Source organism: Musa acuminata, chromosome BXJ2-1, assembly GCF_036884655.1.
Source record: "Musa acuminata AAA Group cultivar baxijiao chromosome BXJ2-1, Cavendish_Baxijiao_AAA, whole genome shotgun sequence".
Classification (NCBI taxonomy): domain Eukaryota; kingdom Viridiplantae; phylum Streptophyta; class Magnoliopsida; order Zingiberales; family Musaceae; genus Musa; species Musa acuminata.
This window is the reverse complement of record NC_088338.1, coordinates 4,830,424-4,844,633: the sequence shown is the minus strand read 5'-3', so window position 1 is coordinate 4,844,633 and position 14,210 is coordinate 4,830,424. Positions and strand designations below refer to the sequence as shown.

The following is a 14,210-nucleotide window of genomic DNA, read 5'->3' as shown; positions in this document are numbered from 1 at the left end:
GAGTGGGCAATATTGTACTACATTTAACATCCACCATCTTATTTGAAGGTTTGGAATGCAATCAGATAAGTTTTTGGAGCTGCTTGAATGGAATAACTATAATTAAGTGGTCACTAAGAATATGATTAAACACATATTAATACTGGCCAGGATCAAGTATATCAAGGTAGATTTAAGAGAAATTTTATGCTTGCAAACATCAAGATAAGGAAGAAAGCAAAGTTTAAATCAAGATTTCAATAAAAAGAAACTCATGCTAGGAGGCATCTCAATAATTTTATTAAAACAATTCACTTTTTGAGGACTGTTATCATCCATCCACGGAAGGTAATATCGTGTTCTGTACAAAAAGAATACCTAAAACCTGATGTCCAAATGGCCACTGGAACTTTTGATTGGCAGCAAATAGCATTATTTTCATTTTGCTCCAAATCCTCTTCATTCAGTTCATTATCTAATTATCCAGGTACACCTCTCCAGTAGAATTTGAGATGACTCTGGGCTAGCATTCAATCATGAAGCTGATGAAAAAGGTACCACAAGTTTCTCTAATGATTTCAGTATTTTAGCATCTGTGTTTGATGAGGACCACAGCAATTCATGAAGATCTGCTTGACCTAGTCAAAAGAACATGCAGGTATTTGATAATTATTAGTAAAAGTCAAAATTTAATTTCAAAAAAGAAAAGAAAACAAAATAAAACATTGGTTGAGTATAATGAAAGTTAATGCGGTAAAGTTAAAGCTCAATATGATATGAGGAGTATGCAGTGACATATATATATATATATATATATATATATAAACACGAAACTAGAATCTAGTGAAGTGCTTATCTTAAATGAGCAACAGAAAAGTGTCACATCAGTTCAGTGACGTAAAAAAGATAATATCAGTTCACCTTAAGATCTACCTGCAGGAAACCTGTCTTGCCAGTTGACTTTAGCTAATTTACAATCTCAATCAAGGTTACAGCAGCAAAGACTAGAAAAAGAACTCCTCCAACATAAGAAATAACCTGAAATTGAAAGTATTGTCTTAGATTATGTACAGGTCAACTTAAACAAAAATTAAAAGCATAGATATAAAGAAAGCTTAACAAACTGATGAAATTTGTCAGTGCAGTCGCATTAACAGCATAGATTATATTTCCCCTTCTAGGAAGTAATATGCCTGGAGTTAAATCTTATTATTTTTTGTATTATTTCAAAATTGGCTTAAATTTTTTGGTGCTCTATCTGCTCATATACAAGACTTATTAGATCATTTTTGAGGTAATCTAAGATAAAGAGAAAAAGAACATGTTTCCTTTGTAATTATAAGCATGGCTCAACTGAGCCAAAAATAAAAATACAAGGAATCAAATTTACTTCATATATCACCAGGTCACATTTGCAGAATTACAACATTCACAGGACCACATTTTATAAAGACATTGCTTAAGTAACTACCTTCTCAGAGACAAATGTTCCTAGCAAAGAACCACCGAGAACTGCAAGCTGCAAGCATGAAAGTATCCATTTGTCATGTTTCATGAAAAGGGGAAGAAACTTCAAAGCTACTTATTTAAAATGAACTAAACCTAGATAATGAATAAAAGATTCATTTGCCACACATGAAAGGATCTTTCAGATATATGTCATCCCCTTTGAGCTAAATGCAAATTGAAACCTATTCTTTCAGTATTTGCAAATCACTCCACCTGATATTATAACATTTTTTTAATTAAGGGCATGCTGACATGGCAACATCTTGCATTCATTACAAAATTTACCAGCTTGGGTGAATGATTTATGCATGAATGGTGTGGTTGAATAAACTAGAGTGAGGTAACTGATGAGTTGAATAGAGATTGATATAACCAATATGTAAGTTTGGTTAAATTTAGTAGCAAACAAGTATAAATTTCCAACATTTATTTTGTAGTTGCATATAAAAGTGAACCAGAGTATCCTTATCATATATAAAGAATAATATTTTTAACATATATTTGAGAACATTGTAAAAATTATTACATCCTGTCTCAGTTATTTACCAAAGTTGCAAGAGCATGACCAGCAGTTGCCCCTGCAATGACACCTAGAGGTGAAGAAGCTGCAGCAAGTGCTGTATAAGAGACAATTCAGCTGTCATTTTTAACATCACCAGACATTAGTAAAAACCAAGTAATAGATAGATATCACTATTCACCTATTGTGGAGAAAAAGGATTTGTCACCCCATTCAGCAACGAAGACCAAGACGAATGTGCTGAGAACAGTACTGGCTGCAGCCATAATTCCTGCACCATCTCCTGAAAATTCTGAAACTGCTAACTCTGCCTGATATGAAATTTGAAAGACATTGTTTCATAATTTCATTAACCACAAAAAGGAGAGCACTAATTTACTATTGGCTAAATGTATAACAAGGAATAAAATGATCATTCAAAGATATAAAACATGCACATACTGCTCGACATAAAAAATAACTTCCTCTTTGTAACATGCATAGAAAAATGACTAGCATCACAAAAGTGCTAGATTTGACCCGTGGATTTGGATTTACTCAAGATGAAGTAGATTAGGTAAGATGTGAGTCTAGCTTGAATCAATTTAATGTTCTCAAGTGAAATTAAACAAGTGCCCTTTTCCTTTTCTTTATAATTTTCAGTAAGATTTTAAATTATATATTAGCCAATTATTTGATTTAATTAGGATCGGTGTTAGTTTCAATGTCCATCCAACAACGACACCTAGTTTTGCATTGGCAATATCATTGTGAGTTCATTTTACCAAATTGAGTACATCTAGAAAAGGCCAGTCAAGCTAAGGACTCAATAACTCATAACTCATATGGACACTTGATTTGCAGAATGGAGAAGAAGAGGAAGACCTACAAATAATTGTGATAAAATCTGAAAAGCCAAATAAAAGATTAATAGGCAAAACAAGGAAGAACTACAATAACTGATTAAGAAAGGAAAAGGAATAACAGAAAGTGAAATATAGGGGGCTTTATAGGTGACTCCAGAGATTATGCAGTTCACAGACACAGGTGTCAGTCCACATGAATTGTTAACATGGGAATTTATAAGCCAAGAAGTTTGCCTGAATACAATCGACAAAATATTTTGGGCAGCTCAAGGATTCAGTTGGAGTTCAAAAAAAAGAGAAACTTGGTCCTTCATGTGAAAAAGAGGAGATGAAAAGAAACTCCAGTAGGAAACTCTCTCTGAATATGTTGGATAAGGGCATCATTAAAATTCAAGGATCCAGTTGGAGTTCAAAAACAAGAGACAAAAAGTAAATCATATGTGGCAAAAGATCAGTGTTCTAAAGAACACATCAAAAAAGACCATGATGGGCACTGCAGTAGGATAGTTTTTAGTAGTCCAGACTACTGAATATCCATTCATATAAACAGAAAATTCATGTCAATTTCATTGTAAATATGATAACAGGCTTGCGTATCATATACCAAATGTTTTGGAGTTGAAATAGATCTATTTGCTTTCATCAATATAAGATATTTCATAATATCTTAACCATGTTTCTTTATTTAAGATTAAATTTCCAAGGGAATATCTGAGTGCGGTCAATAGGTCACCTCCTTTTGTTCATCCGTGGTTTGTTGTCCATCATCTGAAGCAGCCTCAAGCAATGTAGTAACTCCAAAGTAAACCTGAAATTATTTGAGTCAAGCAAACATGACATTATGGAGTTGTATGCACAAAATGTGCAAATAACATCTAGGGGTCTAGAGATTTGGCATCTAACAAAAAGGTGAAAATTGTCGTGGCTCTACTAGTGTCCACTATTGTTTTCTTTATTATATGACAGCAGGAGTTGATGACAGTTACCAAGAGGCAAACTGCTGCAAAATCATCAATTGGAAAGTCTGTCTCACCAAACCTGCACTAATAGAATTTTTAACAGTGTCCAAGTGTACAAAAAGATCATCGATTCTTCATAGCAAGAACACCAGAAATACCTAAATGGAACAACGCCGTCAATATAATGAAATGTTCGTCCCAGAACAACCGAAACAACTGACATTGCCCTGTCAGATACAAAAAATATAAATGATTACAACTGGCTACATATTCTGAAATGCTAGATCTAGAAAATAGCTCTCCCTTGGAACAAAAAGCAACAAATAGTTTGAAGAGAATCTATTTACACCCACCAAAGAAACCCAATGAAGAAACCCAGATGATTGTAATTGTCAGACCATCAATCACATGCCTAAATTGTCAATGCCTCAATGGCAACAATCCCACTTGTTAAATTGTTAGTTGCCACATTTTGTGATGCCTAAATGTCCATTTTGGGTTTCTGTTCTGGGTTAATAGAGCATTGCTATTTCAAGGAGTTCAACTTAACAGAAATTTTCAAACTGCAGTTGCTTAACCTGACAGAGTTTCCAGATTTTCTGTGCCATTACAAACTTAAATCCTGGCAGAGACAAAGCTTTCATGGAATCAAGTCAAAAAGCTAACATCTACATATGTATTCTTTCATTAGATCTCATTAACAAAGAACCATAAATGGGATCATGTTATGAAAATGACTATAAATCAAGGAAAGTGGCACAAATACAAGTAGTTGTTAGGTTCTCATTTTCAAGTCATCAAAAATCACATGTAATATATTCTCTCAGAAATTAACTTTTTATCATGAGAATATCTCTTCTCACAAACTGTAACCTGGCCCATCAGATATAGCAACATGTCAAGGACCTGCCAAGGTTATCCAATGACTGAAACATAGCTAATGATTCAGCACAAGCAATAACATCCGAACTCTTTGGTGCGCACTTTTACTTATATACTAAATTTATGAAAGCAAAACAGAGGCTATAATTTTCTTCAACCTGAAATGGTGTTCTCTTCTGTTGATGAATCCCCCATGCCACTCAAGAAACAGTACTATTTGCTAAAATTTAAATCTATGAGCACATAAAAATGAACGCAATCAAATTCTTCTGAGATGAATTTACAGGTAAGAATATGGAAGTTTACTTCTTTTAGGATTGTTGACAATTTGAAGTAGAATGACAGAAAACAGATCCACAGGTAACAGATAAAAGGAGAACTTTAAAGGAAAACTGTTGCAAGTTGTGTACTCACGCAAGTGCTCCAAATGTGCCTAGAAAAACTACAAGTCCAGAGTTTCTAGCTGCCAAAAGTGCCTACAAAAACAAGCAAAAATGTAGCATAAAATAGTTAATATATCTCTGAAATAACAGAAATCACAAATTTAGTCAAGCTAGGAACTTCGTATATTTTATCTTCCATGGTAGAACAGCAGACTAATAATTCTAAGGTTGAAACAAGAAAAAGAATTCATTGCTCTCAGAGAATATAGTGCAAGAAAGTGGTAGAAGTGATCAGTTCAACTTGCTGAAATCCTAAGAACATCTGGAGTGGTCTCACACTCTAGGTAAAAGAATTCTTCCATTAACTTATTGAAATCATTCTCAGTTGTTTTTATACAGACAAGATGCCAACATTTACATACTGCATATTTGGAGCAGATTGACATGGTGTACAAAATTTTATAATTTTTAAGTAAACATGACATGATTATCTCAAGAAAAAAGATGTTGTTCTTGCAATAGAATCCATGATCTTCAGGATTGTGATTGCAGATTTGTTAATGGTTATGGAATTTAATTTTTTTAGGATATCTATAGAAAGCAATTGTGTGTTCATGACAAGAGTTGTGTATCTATGCATATGGCATGAAATTCATGTGTAGCATTTGGCTTTCGGGTTTGATGAGCACCAATGATGTATGAAAAAATAGTAAGAGGCCAAAACCTCATTCACAGGTAGCAAGCTATACCATTCTATACACTGGCAGTGGGCAACTTCTTCATTCAACAAGGTCATCATAATAATCTTATCTTATTATCTTCAGAAATATCTAAGTTCTGGCTCAATAACACAAACATACAAGTTTTCAGTCCATGCTTTCTGACTTGTATGCCATAAAGAATCAGTTGAATCTTCATTGCTAACAATGCTTTGCAAGTAGGAACATTCTTCTTGATAACTTTGTTAGGAGGAATTCTGGTGCTGCAACCTAATATTGCCAAGCACACTACTTTACTATTTTTCCATGAAGAGCCAAAAAGGCAACATCAATGAGTATTATAAGGGGATCCAATATGGAGAGTTTTCAGTAAATTTTATGGATTAGCTATATGTTCCCTTATTAAATCATTTTAAGAGACTGAACAAAAAGTTGAGAGATGTTAAGTTAGGTACACATATACAAACAGTTGCTACCATGAACCCCAAGCATTATCTAATTTTGTTGATAATAACAGGTCAACTAATGCATTCAGCAAAGGAGACCTTACAGCAATAAAAAATGTTTTGTCTCCCAGTTCAGAGAAAAAGATCAGCAAAAATGCCTGCATAAACAGTGTTATAGCACGTTATATGTAAAGAAGCCAAAACCAAAAAAATGAAAATAACCATAAAAGAAGTGTCAATTTGTACAATAAAATCACATCTTTATTCTGTTTTGCATACATCAGTAACATGCTAAAACAATATACTGAGTGACAATTTAATGCATTTACGAAAGGACCAACATTTCCCGTTCTTGATGATGGAAAATTTTAGAACAAAGCAATATGATAATTCTTCTCCCGAGCAGGATAACAGAGTAAAATGGTGAACCCAGTGTATGAGATTCCAACCAATATGGGAACTGAGAATGGCATACGTAGAGAGACCATTTCTATGACCCAAACCCAGTTACCTAGGTAGCAAAGGAACAATCTTAACATTGTACCAACAATTACATGGTGTACTTTTGTGTTTATATGTGCTTGGGCTTCCTGAATGTGTGGTTGTGTTTAGACTGGTAAGTTCAAAGAGCAATTATCTGTTCGAATTGTTTACTTATGTTGCAATGTCTTTCATGATCATATTATCAACAACATGAAAGAAGCAATATCTGACATATTCAGATTTTTATAGGATCCAACTATAACAGGACCAGTGTTGTTTCTCACTTTCAAAATCTTAAAAATTATGCATTTAAAGAATTTGAGAACTTCAAATACTGAATATGTGAAACTTCACTACTCTGATTATGAAGAAATCAAGAAAAGTTGTTTTACATATCCATCAGTTAATGCAGGAAAGTTATAAATCAATACATGAAACTGCCAATTAGTCGGTATGATTGTTGTGTCTTTATGCTTATCAATATATTACAGGACTTGAAAGACATAAGATGCTTGGACACTAGATAATATCAGCCTGCATGGATAAGCACCACAAAGCTAGCCTTCTTGCCTGCATCAGTCAAAAAAGTATTGTTGGATCTTAGCAAAAAATTTTGTGGTTCCATCCTACAAAGGGTACCAACAGCTTAGGTTGTAGCAAACTTTTTCAAATATTAGAGAAGAGCTGTATTTAGCTACTTTTAACTTTCATGAGAAACCAAAACAGCCTAACAACAGTATGAACGGTGAAATGCCTCAAACAGGTTGATAACTGGTTAGGAACATTCAACTGAATTTACCATGATAAGCCAATTACTTGTTTTGAAGCCATTTGTACAAAGTTGATTATCCCATGAATGCATTATCCAAAAAGAAATAAGGGTCATTGAGTGGAAATTTATATCACTTATGAGTACTTATTCAAAATTCTGATAAATTCTTGAAAATGGATTATCTGGTTGCTTCTTACTAGAATATATTGCAATCACATTAACCATCATCATCTGGTTATATTTGCAAAAATAAGAAGTATCAGAAAAGGAATTCATGCATCAGTTTTTCTATCGTTATGTTAGGTCAACAAACATAGAGAGTTTTTCAGTAATATAGAAACCTAAAATTGATGTTGTTCAGTAAATAAAAATGCAATATCAAGTATCGATACTCTAACTTCATACGCAAGTTAAAGATAATAATACAATGCCACTAAGTACCAATAACAGTTCAAAATTTTAGAACATGAGTACGAAAATGTTGATATCAAAAGACACAAGGAAGATTTCCTACTGATGCAAATCCTGTACTTAGATCACCAAGATCTCCTATATAAGCCGTTGGCTGAACTCCGGAAAAATCTGTACCAGCAATTGCCTGCTGAGACACTTGAAAGGTGAGTAGACCAACAAGAAATGTCAACTCAATTCCTTTCCAAAGATCAGAGAGTGGAGATTTGCTTTGCTGGCAAGAATGGGTTCTGCAGCTCCTACTCTTTGTTTCCGTAAAACTGTTATCATCATCCCTAGTTTCCATGGATCGGAGAGTTGCTTTGCCGCTATGATTGTCTAGATATCTGAGCCCCTACCATCAGATCGAGAGAATCATACAAAAGCTTAATCCGAGAGGATATCCATATGCACACACATATACTCCTTACCGTTCCATCTCCCGGAATCCGACTCCTGCACGGTCTCCCCGATCTCGTCGGAGGAGGTGTGGGAAATTGGTGAGAAGCACGAGGGCGGACGGCATTACTGGAGGCGGGGGCGATACGGGACCAGGTGAGGTGGCGGCGGAGAGGGGCTGCGGCCGGTGATGGTAGAGAGGGGAAGGAGGAGAGAAGGGAGGGAGATGTCGATGCTCTAGTGAAGCTGCCGCAGCGAACCATCGTTTCCCCTCTCCGGACCTGCGAGTGGAGCCGAATGGATATAAGACGATGACTTCGGATCGTTTCCCTCCACAAACCCGAGGCTGCTGATTCCCTCTCTGCAGCCAGACAGGAGACAGCGTATAAAACTCCTTTAACCATCTTATATTACATATGTATTATTACATATGTATTATTTCAAATATTTATATCCGATAATCCATGATATTTGGTGATCCATGTAATATCTCATTAGTCTCACATCGGAAGCGGACAATATATATGATTAATTTATAAGGGTCTGATGAGTGTACTATATTAACTCTCACTTAAGCATTTTGGTCTCTACATCCTATCACAAACGAGAATGACAAATGTCATACCTCTCATGTCATCGTTTATTTATCATTCATAATTTAATGATTTGGTTTGCCAACTATATTATGAATTTAAATTATGAAAAAAAAACTTAAATAAATAATCCCTGGTCTGATTGGGTTGTCACTTCTCCAAAGCACACGGGTCCCGACCTCAGACATATGTCCCTCGATAGGTCTGCTTTGACATGGTCTAATTTGATCTTGCCGAGTTCGATAAGGTCGATCCAATTTATGATAGAATCCGATTGGACTCGTTTTGGTTCGGTCTGACCCATTCATCCATCTTACATCCCTAGACAACACCCCCGATCTCACCCGCAAATCCAAATGCCGATGATCGAATCGGACGGTCCTAATGCCACCAGAGTGCCAACTAGCCGTTTCCCGTTTCCTATATATACGGTATGCAAACAAAATCCCCTGCTAACGCTTCGAACCGTGGACTAGGGTTTTCGCACTTCCCTCCAACCAAAGAAACACCCGTCGCCGCCAGCGCTGTTGTCGCCATGGGTCGCATGCACAGCCGCGGGTGATCCAACTCTCCGACTCATATCTTTCCGCTGTTTTCCGTTCTCGTTCTATCTCTCTTGTAATGGAATCGTTCTCTGCGTGTTGGGCTGCAGAAAGGGTATCTCCTCGTCGGCGCTGCCGTACAAGAGGACGCCACCGAGCTGGCTTAAGATCTCCGCAGCGGATGTGAGCCGTCGCCTCCTAATCTGGTTCCCGCTTTTGTTATTTGTTCTGTTGGGCTTTCTTTTGAACTCTGTCGATGCGGTCGCTCAGGTTGAGGAAAACATCTGCAAGTTTGCGAAGAAGGGACTGTCGCCGTCGCAGATTGGTGTTATTCTTCGTGACTCGCACGGTATCGCCCAGGTCAAGAGCGTCACCGGGAGCAAGATCCTTAGGATCCTCAAGGCTCATGGTACTAGCTTAGTAGCTTTCTCATCAGAAAATTTTCTTCTCTTCTTCTAGGGCTAGATTTTACCTTTTGTAATATGTATATGGTGCTGTCTTGAATTTGTTTCTGTTGTTCTGTTTGATTTTGAGATCGATTTTGATCATGGGGTTGATGTAGGGCTTCAACCGGGGTTACCAGAGGATCTGTACCACCTGATTAAAAAAGCAGTAGCCATCAGGAAGCACTTGGAGAGGAGCAGGAAAGACAAGGACTCCAAATTCAGGTTGATCCTGGTGGAGAGCAGGATCCATCGCTTGGCTCGGTACTACAAGAGGACCAAGAAGGTCGAATCTACCTGGAAATAGTGAGTAGCTCTACCACTTTTGTGCCGTCGCTACATGCTAATCACAATTTCATACGGTGTTTGGTAGCCGATATTTGTGGATGCACCACATTTACAGTGCTTTCTCATATGCAGGATGACTTGTTTGATAATTTATATTAGTAAATACATCTGACAATACATTTGTGGATCTCAAGAAAAGTAGAGGGATGATGTAAAATAAATAAATTTAAATGACGCTTTCAGTATAATTTGCTACTCTGCATTTTTGAATGTGCAAAATATGCATTTGGGAGATAAACAGGCTAACACATCCATCCTTCATTGTGTCCACTATGCATCATAGGGCAAAGAAGTTAATATACTGGATTCCCTTTTAGTTCAACATCTAGATTCTCTAGGACGTTATAGCGATCATTAGGTTTGTACACCAAAGTGTAACTAGCAGCTCTCTGAATCCATATATATCTGATCATATAGTACTTCAGTTTTGATGCATAATTTTATCAGCATCTTATGGGCTTTGATTTCAGAAGCTAGGCATTATAATTCTTTTAGTAAATTATGGTATTTACTATGATGTCAATTTTTTGGTTTCAACAGAGAATTACAGGGAACTACGTAATGGGTAATTGATGTATTTAAAAATTTTAATTGTACCTAGGTTTAAGAAGGTGGTGAAACCATTATGTATTATTGTAGTTTTATCATGATATCGATGCCTTCAGATCTTGTAGTTGTATCTTTAATACACAACTATCAAAATCTGATCAGGCACTGACACAATGAAGCCTGTTTAGCTTTCATGTTTAATAAAAGGTTAGCAACATAAAAAATTAATAAAATTTTATGCAATATGAGAATAACATTTTAAAATGCAAACACTAACAGTCGTTGAAAGTTTGAAAAATCTTGAGGACTAAAAAATTTTAAATGCTAAAACACATTTAAGCACTAAATAATTATTCTTTTAAAGATACATTAAACTAAAATAACCAGCATGTAATCAACTGTATACATGAACTAAATTCGAGCGAAGATAACACTATGTTGGTGTATCTTATAAATGTAATTTAAATGATATTATGAATATAATTTAAGAGTGATAAGCTAGAGCTCAAGAAGGTAGTAGAATCGAAATTATAATTGAGTTTCAATATGAGCATGATGTTTCTGTTGGAGTAGATAGAAATGAATATGAAGTTATTGAACATGGCACAAAGGGGATAAACATGTGATCCGTCTAGTAAGTGTCATGTGTGTTTTCAGTATTCTAATTATGAGTCCTATAACTCATGAATCGTATCTGTCTGACTGGCGAACCCAAATCCCTGAGGTTTTGCAGCAGATGGCACAAAATTTTTCTATATAATTTGTTCATTTATTAAAAAAGCGAGTGTCTTGCATGCATGAAGGAAATTTGTTCAGATGATGTTGCATGGACAACAACAAGAAGTGACCATAAGATCCCAACTAATTGTGGCTAGTCATGTAGATCTTTTCTCACCATTGAGCTGTTTGGGGGGCAGCATAACTAGAAAACTAGTAGTCACAAAATATCTCTTTTTGTCATTTTTAATGAAGCTTGGCTCAATCTGCGTCTCATTCTAGCACTTCTAATTTTAATTGGCTCTTATCTTTTCACTGTTACATCTATGGGTCTCCTTTATCATGTTTATATCATTGTTAAAAAAAAATCCTTGTTCTATGCGTTTCGTAGCAAATAATGTTCTAATGAAGAGTTCTTGCCAATTCCATTACATGATAAAAAACAACAGATTTTTCATTCGAAATAATAAGCAAATAAATATATCTTCATGGAATCTTTTAATATTCTCAGGGTTACAAGAATAGCTATACTCCTTGGGACATGAACTCTAATGAATTTTTATATCTTTTTTTTTTTAATGTTTTGTCTAGTATGTCAATTCAAGCTTTTTCTCAATGATTAGGCATATTCTATTAAAGGGCAATAAACACAATTTTGATCATTTGTATTCAAAATTTCTCTCATGCATGCCCTTAGGCATTCTTATAGGTCACTACAGGTTGTTTAATACATGTTTTCTCCAAATTGTACTTTTGCAGCTTACAAGGTTCTTATCCTCCTATCTTTCTGTTATTGCCATTTACCCACGATATTAGTCTAATGGCTACTTCGCTTTATTTGCACAGTGATGCCAGCATTGCCAGCACTATGGTGTCTTAGGATTATGCTTACCGTAAGCAATCTGGTTCTTTGATTAGCTTGAAGACTTCATTTGTTAGAGCGGGGCCTTTATAATTTTCAAGAGAGGACAAACTTTTTTTATTGAATTATCAAATTTGTGTCAGCTGGACGTGTTAGACGTTTAGCATCCTGTTTTATTGAACTTGTGGCATCAGAATGTGCTCAAGATATGATATTTTCTATGTTCTTTAGCAGGCAAGCGTAGATTAGCGTGTGTGAACTACAGTGTTTCTTGTTTGGAGATCACAAGCTTGGATTTAGCATGGAGCAGAGAGTCAGTTTGCTATATGTTGGCATGAGTTGATGCTTTAAACTATCGTAACGAATGGCTAGAATTTTGGTTACATGTCTGTCAAACAACGTGTTTGGATTGTGTATCGAAATCTTAATAGTCGCTATGGTCGGGCTCAAAGAAGCTGATTTGCTGTACACCTTCAGTTTCTGGGTTTCAAAGATTAAGTTGTCGATAAATTTTATATTATTATGATATTTAAAACCTTTATTTGTTTTATAATTTCTGATGTATACAATGTCAAGGTGAAATCGAAATAAGTATATATCTAAGGCCAATTTTTAACATAACAAGTATTTATAAAAATCAAATTGATATGGTTTTAAGAAAGATATAGTGTTGGTTGGTGTAATTTTAATTTATTGAAGAAAATAATAACTCAAATTTTAGTATCCGAGTTCAAATCACTTGATTTAGTTTTAATTATAACAATTTAGTTCTGTTTAAACTTTTTGATTTTAAATCGAATTTCAACTGCCACATTAAATATTTAAATATATATTTGCAAGAATTAGCTGATTAATTAATGCAATATTCGAAACTCCTCGAGGGTATGTTTGGAATTGTGACTGCATGATAAATCGTTCGGCTCGAAACCCCAACCCTCCTCTTCTGTTCAGCCAGTGCTGCATTTATTCGAAGCGCGGGAGAGTAAAAAGATGCACGCAGCGGCGGCGAACGAGAGGTGAAGCTTGAGTCCTTTCCCAGAATCATCTCTCTGTCGATTCCTCCTGCTGTCTGAAGTGATTTCTAGTGTTAGGTTTTGATCCTTCGGAATAGATGGTGGCGGCATACGGAGCGATGAAACCGACTGAATTGGGCCTGGAAGAGCCCCAAGAGCAGCTCCACCGAATCCGGATCACCCTCTCCTCCAGGCTCCAAGAACGTCATGAATCTCGAGAAGGGTGCCTCATGTCTATCACATCACTTGGATCTGGTTCTCTTCTTCTTATTTCCTTATTTCGAATTGGTTGTCCAGTATGTGCGGATCTGTAGAGGTGAGCGAAGGACAAGCGGCTGACGGTCAAGGTTGCCCACCAAGGTACTCCACATCTCTGTTTTGATATTTCCCATGTTTACTTAAATTCACGATGTCCAGCAATGTTGCTTGTCTTGATCATCAGCCTGTTATTGACGTATTGTGTCCATGGCATCAGTTTGATGGCCTCAGATTAATCTTCATCAGCGCTTTTTATAGCTTTGATTGCATTGGACGCTGATCTTAGTTTTGATGGCTTAAAGCTGACTCAACGACTTGCTCACCATCTCAGTTGCAACTGGTAGTGTATTAGTTTAGAATACAAAAACATGGACATACGTTATTAACGAAAAATGAATAATACATTTCTATGATTTATTGGTTAGTATCTGTGCTTATTGATTATATAATTTTCTGCACATAAGTCTTCATTAAGCAAAGACGGAAATTCTTGTAAATAATGCAAAGCAGATAAATTGAAACAAACTGCTAATGATGTG

The 14,210-nt window shown here is 35.8% G+C and overlaps 2 protein-coding genes across 4 annotated transcripts; one reads left to right on the top strand and one right to left on the bottom strand.

Moving 5' to 3' along the window:
* Positions 1-254: 254 nt before the first annotated feature.
* LOC135585845 (GDT1-like protein 1, chloroplastic) lies at positions 255-8,636 on the bottom strand. 3 transcript variants are annotated; one of them, XM_065092529.1, is made up of 12 exons: positions 8,379-8,636; positions 8,012-8,302; positions 6,347-6,400; positions 5,109-5,170; positions 3,971-4,039; positions 3,840-3,891; positions 3,587-3,661; positions 2,190-2,319; positions 2,035-2,105; positions 1,451-1,498; positions 901-1,017; positions 255-617 (listed from the first exon to the last, which is right to left on the bottom strand). In XM_065092529.1, the coding sequence occupies exons 1-11, from the start codon at positions 8,607-8,609 to the stop codon at positions 946-948; spliced, it is 1,155 nt and encodes a 384-aa protein (XP_064948601.1). In that variant the 5' UTR covers positions 8,610-8,636; the 3' UTR covers positions 255-617; positions 901-945. The 3 variants fall into 3 exon arrangements, with proteins under 3 accessions (XP_064948601.1, XP_018673762.2, XP_064948603.1); XM_018818217.2 differs by having other exon boundaries at positions 477-617; positions 913-1,017; XM_065092531.1 differs by having other exon boundaries at positions 477-617; positions 913-1,017; positions 8,012-8,294; positions 8,379-8,611.
* A 760-nt stretch (positions 8,637-9,396) lies between these two features.
* LOC135598546 (small ribosomal subunit protein uS15) lies at positions 9,397-12,868 on the top strand. Its single transcript, XM_065092532.1, has 5 exons — positions 9,397-9,497; positions 9,592-9,664; positions 9,752-9,890; positions 10,044-10,230; positions 12,385-12,868. Exons 1-5 carry the CDS (start codon positions 9,475-9,477, stop codon positions 12,416-12,418), a joined length of 456 nt encoding a protein of 151 aa, XP_064948604.1. The 5' UTR covers positions 9,397-9,474; the 3' UTR covers positions 12,419-12,868.
* The last annotated feature ends 1,342 nt before the right edge of the window (positions 12,869-14,210 follow it).